Source organism: Lactuca saligna, chromosome 6, assembly GCF_052625555.1.
Source record: "Lactuca saligna cultivar CGN05327 chromosome 6, ASM5262555v1, whole genome shotgun sequence".
Classification (NCBI taxonomy): Eukaryota; Viridiplantae; Streptophyta; class Magnoliopsida; order Asterales; family Asteraceae; genus Lactuca; species Lactuca saligna.
Genome location: NC_136422.1, coordinates 178,734,894 through 178,744,804, shown reverse-complemented (window position 1 = coordinate 178,744,804; position 9,911 = coordinate 178,734,894). Strand labels below are relative to the sequence as shown.

General features: G+C 31.4%; 1 protein-coding gene across 1 annotated transcript; it reads left to right on the top strand.

The window, feature by feature from the left end:
* Positions 1 to 1,911: 1,911 nt before the first annotated feature.
* LOC145003476 (serpin-ZX-like) lies at positions 1,912 to 3,427 on the top strand. Its single transcript, XM_078962605.1, has 2 exons — positions 1,912 to 2,464; positions 2,549 to 3,427. The coding sequence occupies exons 1-2, from the start codon at positions 2,075 to 2,077 to the stop codon at positions 3,329 to 3,331; spliced, it is 1,173 nt and encodes a 390-aa protein (XP_078818731.1). The 5' UTR covers positions 1,912 to 2,074; the 3' UTR covers positions 3,332 to 3,427.
* Positions 3,428 to 9,911: the final 6,484 nt, after the last annotated feature.

Below are 9,911 nucleotides of genomic sequence, written 5' to 3'. Positions count from 1 at the left end.
GAGGCGGAGAAAAGAAGTAGGTGGAGAAAAGAGCGTTGTAATCTTTGGGGGTACAAAGGGGAAAGACGCGTTCTTTTAAAAGTTCATACATTGTTCTACCTCTGAAAGTTTAAGTGACATTTACAAAACTAAGAGGCAAAAAATAATAGGCTACCAAACGGTCTGAATCTGAATTTTTAAGAGACTGCCTCTTAATTTTCAAATTAAGAGGCAAACAAACAGCCCCTTATAAAAAATATTCACATTCAAAAAATTTAAAAATTAACAATACAAAAAATGCATATAACGATATTATTTATTCTAAAATTTTGTAGAACATGTCGTCTTTTCCCCCTTTAAAATAGGGAAAATGACTTGGGAATGTAATTAACATTTTAGTAAGTTGATTTGGATAACTATTTTTTTTGTCCACATCTAGGTAATAAACTTGTTGGAAGTATTCACATATGACCATTATGACCGGCTATAGCAGGTTACATCCTAGATGTGAACACTTTCAATAAGTTTGTTATCTAGATGTATAAAAAAAAATAGTTACCCAAATATAAACAAAATGAAAAGTACGAGTAAATTATACAAATGGTCCTTGTGGTTTGGGTGAATTTGTGTTTTTGGTCCCTAACTTATTTTTTTAACTCGAATGGTCCCTAATGTTTATTTTTGTTGCGTGTTTGGTCTCTATCTTACCTAAAAAGATTATTGTGTCCTTATTAATTTATTTTTTAATTAATTTTCTTATTTATGTATTTTTTTATATATTTAAAAAAATTAATAGACCTCACATATTTGTATCTCCTCACTCACTAAAGATGAAGACACAATGTATATTATAGAGATGATCCGATCCGCATGGACCATGATTAGGAATTGTTTGATTGTCTTTCTCTAAGGAAGAGGCAAAATAGAATCAACTTGAATTCGAGACCACTATTCGAAATCTTAGTGAAACACTAGATTTATTATATCATGTTTGTTTTTCATGAAAAAAAATACCAATTGAAGTGGAAGATTTTTTCAAACAACAAGGGGATGAGTCAACTTTTAAATTAAATGATATTGAGCACTAAAGATGATGAGATATAAATATGTAAGGTTTTTTTTTTTAATATATAAAAAATAAATACACAAGTAAGAAAATTAATTAAAAAATAAATTAATAAGGGCACAATAGTCTTTTTAAGTAAGACAATGACCAAATGCAGGACACAAAAAAACAAAGAGACCATTCGAGTTAAAAAAATAAGTTAGGGACCAAAAACACAAATTCCCCTAAACCACAAGGACCATTCATGTAATTTACTCTTACTTTTCGTTTTTTTTTCATATTTAGGTAACTATTTTTTTTGTACACATATATGTAACGAACTTGTTGAAAATATCCACATCTAGGATGAAACCTGCTATAAACGGTCATAATGATCATATGTGAACACTTCCAACAAGCTTATTACCTAAATGTGTATAAAAAAGATAGTTACTCAGATGTGAACTTACTGAAAAGTTAATTACCTTCCCAAGTCATTTTCCCTTTAAAATCTACTATAATAAATGAAGATAATTGTGTCACATGTCAATCTCTAATGAGTTTTGACACTTATCATTTTATGATATTTTTTAAATAAATAATATCCATATGTCAATTTTTAAAATTAAAAAGCCACTTAATAATTATATACTTATATATGTAATAAATATAATAGTAAATTGCAATTAATATGTTTATTCATTTCTTATTTTAAAATTTTATTTAAAAAAATATTTATTGTTTATATTCTAATATTTTATTTTTTTTAATAAAAATATAATACATTATAAGAATATATGGATAACAAAAAAAAAAAAAAAAAAAAAAAAAAAAAAAAAAAAAAAAGAATAATGATTTGTTTTCTTTCATGTATAATAAAAGTCGACGGTGTTAGTGTGGCTGTGTGGAAACCATTGTCCCGCGGCACCAGGTTCTTTCCTTAACAGCGTTACCCAAAAACATCAACCTTTAAATCCTCCGACGCCACCGTCTTACTCTTAGTCTTATCCATCGATTCCATCTTTTCCGATTTTACTCCCGAAAACAGAAATGGACATCCAGCAATCAATCACCAACCAAACCCACGTCTCAATCACGCTCGCAAACCACCTCCTCTGCAAGAAATCCCCAACCTCCAACACTGTATTTTCTCCCCTTTCCATCCATGTCGTCCTCAGCCTAGTCGCCGCCGGTTCTAGTGGCCAAACACTCGATCAGTTGCTATCTTTTCTCAAAACAAAATCCATGGACGACGTCAACTCTCTTTCGTCGCAGCTTGTGTCCTTGGTGTTCGCCGATGGAAGCCCAAGTGGCGGCCCTCGTTTATCTTTCGCAAACGGCGTTTGGGTTGAGCAAACCCTTTCTCTTAAACCTTCTTTCAAACAGGTGGTGGACACTGTTTACAACGCCGCTTCTAATCAAGTTGATTTCCAAACCAAGGTTAGTTCCATTTTCCCCCTTTCTTTCTTCTATAAGATGCGATCCTAAACTATAGCTAACGTCTGATCTTATTGATGAACGAAGGCTATTGAGGTAGCCAATGACGTGAATCTGTGGGCGGAAAAGCAGACCGGTGGCTTGATCAAAGAGATCCTTCCTTCCAACGCTGTTGACAGCACGACGAAGCTCATCTTTGCAAACGCAGTCTATTTCAAGGGATCTTGGAGCGAGAAGTTCGATCCATCCAAGACAAAAGACCACGACTTTCATCTCATCGACGGGAGCAAAGTTCAAGTCCCCTTCATGACCTCCAAGAAAAAGCAATTCGTTCGTTCCTACGATGGTTTTAAAGTGTTGGGTCTTCCCTATTTACAGGGCGAAGATAAACGCCGTTTCTCTATGTACTTCTTCCTCCCAGATGAAAAAAATGGCCTCCCATCTCTATTACAGAAAATGGGTTCTGAATCTGACTTCCTGGATCGTCATGTCCCACGTCAGAAAGTAGAAATCGGGGAGTTCTTGATCCCGAAATTCAAGATCTCTTATGGGTTTGAAGCTTCTGAGATGTTGAAGGAACTAGGTCTGGTATTGCCCTTCAGTGGCGGAGAAGGTCTGACTGAAATGGTGGAATCTTCCATGGGTAAAAACCTGTATGTTTCAAGCATTCATCATAAATCGTTTGTGGAGGTGAATGAAGAAGGTACGGAAGCTGCTGCTGCATCTGCAGCTGTTGTGATGCTCAGATCTTTGATGACTGGTGATAAGATCGACTTTGTAGCGGATCATCCTTTCGTGTTTGTAATTAGAGAAGATATGACTGGAGTCGTTCTGTTTATGGGACAAATAGTTGACCCTCGCAATGCTTGATCATAACGGGTATGTAATATGATAGTTGAACTTGAGTTTTTGTATGCTTTGATGTGTGTATGTTTCCGAGTGGCAATAAATCTTTGATATCATGAATCGGGTGTTGTGTCTTAATGAGTTAAGTCTCGATCTTTATTCTTTAGCCTTGTTTTTAGGTATACTCTATATCAAATGAGCATAATCAAGGAGGTTCTATTTGGTATGGTTTGATTAAAAAACCTAATATAAGATGTAAAGAAGAATTAAATAACAAACGAGATTCATGTGGTTCGCATTTTAAAAACCCAATATAAGATGTAAAGAAGAATTAAATGAAACAATGAATGATTCATGTGGTTCACATTTAAAAAAAACCCTATATATGATGCATTGAAGAATTAAATAACAAACAAGAATGATGTGGTTCACAAGTAGGATAATCGTGTTAGGTCTAAAGACAAATTAGAGAGGTTTGTTATAATTTTGGAATAATGTTTCTAATTATATCGAGGTTTTACAAGTAGAGCTAGGAATTTGATTTTGACCTTAAAACTGCAAAGTATTAGATTACGAACACAAAACTTCATATTGGAATGTCTTGAATCAATTAGACAATGTAGCATAATTTCATGTCTCAAGCCACTATCATCGTGACTCACATGGAATGTCTCTCGTGAAAAAGTCATCTGATTATTGTCAAGGTAATATTCACAAACAAAGTCGTTAAATTTCAAAAAGAAGTTGGAGATTTCGAGAAGTGTTTGAGGAAATGTACTTACCAACAACAATCCCTAGAATAATATCATTGAAATGGGCAAAGGGCATAAGAGGGTTTAAACTTTAAACATTGCTATTCATGCTATTCGATATTGGGTAAAGTGAATGTGTTCATGAATGAACTCTGCTATATACTGCATAATATAATGTGATAATGTGATAGTGTAATGTGACATACACTTAAAGAAATATGAAAGATTAAGAAAAATTGTACATATTGTTTAATTTAGAAAAATGAATTTACAAAATTTTATTAATAAATGAAAAGTAAATATCACAAAAAAATAAGAAAGTTGTACACATTAGAAAAATAAACATTGTAAAAACATTGTTTCTACCAATCATTTATTATATATTAGGTGGAAGACCTGTATACTATACTAAGTTTATTAAAAATAAAAGTTTATTACAATATTGTAAACATTATGTATTTTTTAAAGTAATATTTTTATATAAATACAAAATATATAATGAATAAAGTAACTAACAATATATAATAATAAAATAAATATTGCCATTTTAAAAATATGATGCATGATATAGTGATTTAAGATTTAATTATAGAAGATTTGAAAGAGAAAGGAAAAAAAACATAGTATTTATTTTGAAATGATTTTTTAATATGTGCTCTAAGAACATATATAAAAAGTATTAGTTAATCATAATTATTATTATAATTAAATGTTAAATACATTAATTTTAAAAAATATTACCATAATTAAATATAAAATTCATTAATAATTTCCATAATTAATGTATTTTACATTTAATTATGGTAGTATTTTTCATAATTAATACTTCTTATATGTGTCCTTAAGGTACATATTAGAAAATCCATATTTTGAAATTTAGTAGAATGATCTATTTTATATATAAAATTCATCACTAAAATATGGATTTTAAAATTTAGAAAATTACAAATTATTTTTTGTGTATTATAAACTTAAAGGTGAAATTGAATTCAATACATATCGAAAATAAATTTCATTTATTGGTTAGAATTAGACTTTTAAAAACTTAAAATTTATTAGGAAAATGGATCATTTCCGAAAATAAACTATATAATACAAAACCTATATTAACATCAAAATATGTTACAAACTAACGCAGATATGTTATAAAACTGGTTAATTAAATGTAAATAAATAAAGATTTAAGAGTTTCCAATGATAATCTTTCTATATATAATACGAACATCATTATATTTAACTTTGCACGCTCTATTTAGTGCATAAAATTTTAGCTTCTTGGTCATATTAACTATTAAGAGATTTTGTAAAAGAATAATAAGATTAGGTTAGCGTATTCGTCAAACTATAAATGCTTAATAATGCCCGGTTGAGGATTTTGTTGACAAAATTCGCCAAAACTCATTTGAGGCCCATAAATTGATAACAATTTAGGCCCCATAATGAAATATAGTTCTGGACCTACATATTGGGTTAGTCTTGAATCGGGTCATCCAAATTAAATCAAAAACGGGTTTTTATCTCTTGTAAAGTAATGTGAACAAAACCGGTCTTAGACTTTTTTTCAGTCTATATCAATTCAGCCCGGAGAACTTTAAATTCAGTTCTGGTTTGTACTTTTTCTAGTCAGGACTTTTTTTTGGATGATGGGAATTGGGAAGGTGTTCTTTGTGATATTCTGGTTAACATTTTTTCTTGATGTAACAAATGTTCAATAATTAGATAACGAGAGTTTTACATAATCGACATATCCACAATTATTCTTAAAGGTCTCTTTCATTTCATTTTGCAAAAAAACGTATCTATTTTCATGTAGAATTAGATCGATTCTAAAAGTTGTCTCATTCAATTTAATAAATTTTTAAAAACATGTTTCCATCACTAAAATATATTTTTGAACCACAAAGTTAAAAAAATTACATATTGATTGTAGTAGTGATCTAAAATGGAATAATGGATGCATCCTTGAGAGTTCAATACCTAACGAGGAGGTTTTGAAACCTAAAAAATATAGCTTCTAGAAAAGGCACCATCATTTTTTACCTTTCGTGTTTTCGTTTATCCTTTAGATTTTTTAGATTTTCATATCTTTCGTACTTTTGTTTGCAATATTAGATTCCTTTCCTTATATAATCGTATTAATACCATATTAATCATTTGAATTATAGAGATTTTGATGCTTGATCACCCATACATGGTTTATTTATATGGACTTGCTTGAACTATTAGTTATTCATGCTTAACATAATTTATTAATTCACGATTGGTTATTCATGCAATACATAGGGAGATGCACAAAATGATTTAGGTTAGGTTATTCCTATAATACTTAGGCTATAGGAAGTGGGAGATGCTAAGAGAGGTGTTAAAAGAGGTGTTAATGGTGCTACACCACCCCTACTTTGTGTTAAGGAGGGTACTAAGAAAACGATGTTATGAGTGAAACGAGATGAGAGATGAGAGATAAAGTATGGAGATGTGTTTTAATTGGTTGATTTATATATTTTAATTTTTTTTCTCCAAAATTAAACCTATTAAATTGTTATACTTTCACTCCTTACTTTTTTTTCTTGGACCTGCTAAGCTTATGTGTCATAAAAAAAACTAAAAACTCATATGTGGCAACATGCTAAGAGTATTACCACTCACTCCAGCCTTAGGAAGTAATTCGCTAGGCTATTAGGGTGTGAGGAGTGGCTCGACAACAAGCTGGACATTGTTGATCTGTACTTGGCGAATACCGCATCGTGAACTTGACATGCTGATTTTGGACCCAAACCCGACAATGGCACGTCGAGTCATTCTTCTTCTTCCTCCCCTTTTCTCTACTTTCTTCCCTGCTGGAGCTAATATGGAGTTCGACACCCTTTGCACGACTCGCTTCAACCTTACGCATAATGATTTACATGTGATTATTCTTGCATTACAAAAGGAGTCGTTCTTGAAACTATCGTACAAAATAATTTTCTATGCACTATTGATGACATGATCGAGTTAAAATGATTATAACACTTCCTTTTCCTAGAATTCACCATTGGTTTTTATATTCTCTAAAGCCTTCACTACATGAAACATGTAAAAACATTTCAGTTATAGGGTACCACCATTTTGTTAAAATTTGTTAGCTAAGGAATTCGTTTTCTTCCTCGAATATTCTTGTAAGAAAAGGTTAGTAATAAATGTAGTGGTTGAGGCTCGAGTTGGACTCGATTCCTTAATCAGATTCGCCATCTATTCCTAGGGTACAACAACCTTAACAGTATGTACTGTTGGATATATCCACTTGCCTAAAATAATTGTCAGAAGTAGGTGTACAGAGAAAGAAGAGTAAGAAGAGTATTTTGATTTGTGTGTTGAAAAACCATGGACCAAAACTGTCAAGTTTAGCAAAAACATGGGTTACACGAGCCCAAGTCTTCGGAGTTGCATTTGTGTCCGCGAGTCACCTGCATGCGAGTAGGACTTGAAGTAAAACCATAAATAGAAGCTTGTAAACCTTTCATGCATTCAAGCTTATAAACCTAGTTGAGGTTGGTCTTTCTATCAATGTGAGGCTCATTCTCATATTCATCTCTTTTACTAACTTCATTTTTAAATATCCATCTTTGAGTATCGATATCTCATTTACATATACTCCACTTTGGACATATAATATATCGTTTCGAAGTTCTCACGGAGGTGAACACAAACTCACTTAGAGTTAATTATATATACAACATATGTATATATTTATATATGTCCAAAGTTAGTAAGAATATCAATATTTATTCTAAATTTTTTCCAAAATTCACAAAAAAAACATAATAACAAAAATTGACATTTCACTTACACATGATAACTAGCTTATTTTACAAAAAAAGATACGAGAAAGATTTTTTTTCTTTTCAAATGATTATGGTTAAATCTGAAACAAAATGCTCAAGTAAGCCCCTATTTATTCTACACATAGGGTCTATCCCTAACCAAGGTCGAGTAGAGCTTGAGGCATATTAGCCACAAAACTGTGTACAACTTAAGGCCACGGATGGGTAAGGCCAAGGACAAGGCTAAGTATGGCCAAGACTACAAGGGCAATTCAACCTAGGGCAAGTCAATATTATATTTTTCCAAGTTAGGGCTTAAAGCATTCAATTCTAAAGGGACTCATATTCTCCGAACTTAACTCAATATTAATATATCTCAAATCTCAATTAGTCAGTTACTAATAGTCCGATAGGCCTCATTTGTTTGTTCATTTGTAGTTGTCTTGGTGATTCACAAAAAATATATACATAAAAAAAGAATTAACTCTGCTATTTATAAACTTTTTAGTTTGTTATTATCGGTCCCAAATTTGGATAAATAATTAAGGCTCATAATGTTTAGTATAGTAAAAACCAAAAGCCTACATATTTTTGGTTCCCTTGGAGCCTTCAAATTGGTTGGCCCATTTGAGGCCACGATCTTGTTAAGACAATCCAAGGTTGAATAGAGCTAAGGCCAAAGCCTATCACAACTCAAGGTTATGTCCTAGTCTACACAAAGCCAAGGCGGGTAGAGACAATGCAAAGTCCAGGTAGAGCCAAGACCAGAGATGAATGGAACCAAGGCTAAGGCTAACAGATTTAATGTCAATTAAAGCCAAGGCTCAAGGTTAAATCACCAAGGGAACCAAGGTATAACCACAACTTAAGTGCAAGCCGCCAAAGAAGCCAAGATGAGGCCACAAAGATTTGAGCTCATGTGATTCCCATATCCAAATTGTTGTCATACAAATACCAAACCAACAAGGTAAAAAGGTATGCTTAGCTGATCAACTCACAAAATGAAATTTGTATTCAACGCAACCATGGCTCAGTTGCCCATTCAGATGTCGATGATTTAATTACATCGTATACATTAATGATGTGACCACAACATATAAATACAATTGAAGAGATGATAAAATGTAATAGCATATTACTCCCAAACTTTAACTTTTTAGTTATCTATCACACCTAATCATTTATTCTTAGGTGATACCAACATTAAGATGGGAACTCTTTTTAGGTTTCGAATTTCTTGTTAAGTAACATATTCATCAATAACAATAATAATATGATATGGGTAATATGATTGGCAGTAAATAATATGATATTGGTAATAAAGGTAGTTTCATAAAAGGTAAATTGTCTTAGATTTTTTTTTTTCTTTTTGAAAATTAGCCATTTCGCCAATTTGTTACATATTTTATTTTATTTGCTAATGAATCCATGTTTCATAAAAATAGAAGTGCATGCTCCATACGACTGTAGTCATTGTACCACTTTTCAAATATTTTTATTTAAAAATTGTCATAAAATTTATTTACCTTGTCTATATATGGGATAATGACTTAAAATGACAATATATTTTTCGATTTGTATATATTCAGTCACTGAGTGTTTTTTATCGTCCACATTTACCCATTCAACTTGTTAAACTGTACACATTCAGTTCTTATGACCGGTTAATCCAGGTTAGCTAAAAAAATGATTTAATATGGTAATATATTTCTCATTTTGTACACATTTAGTCCTTAATATTTTTTTTTGTTTCAAAATAAGTCATTTTTGTTTTTGTGCTCATTCAGTACTTATGAATGATTTATGTAGGTTTTTCTTACGACATCTTATGTGGGACAATCATTGATGAAGTGTGTGTGGCTGTTAATGTTCATGCGTAACGTCTCATTTTCACAAAAAAAATTTATTTTTAAATAAGGCAAAAGTCTGTCCCTAATTATAAATCTACCATTAAGAAAAAACTTTTATTCTAAAATACATTTATCAAAAATCAGAGTAATATAAGAAACGTGGAATCCTCAATACTGTTGATGAGTGTGTACATCCATGGTT

Bases quoted from the DNA above. Each gene is read 5' to 3' on its own strand.
- LOC145003476 (XM_078962605.1), top strand. From the start codon at position 2,075: ATGGACATCCAGCAATCAATCACCAACCAAACCCACGTCTCAATCACG. The intron at 2,465-2,548 runs GTTAGTTCCATT...TGATGAACGAAG, and splicing joins AAGTTGATTTCCAAACCAAG to GCTATTGAGGTAGCCAATGA.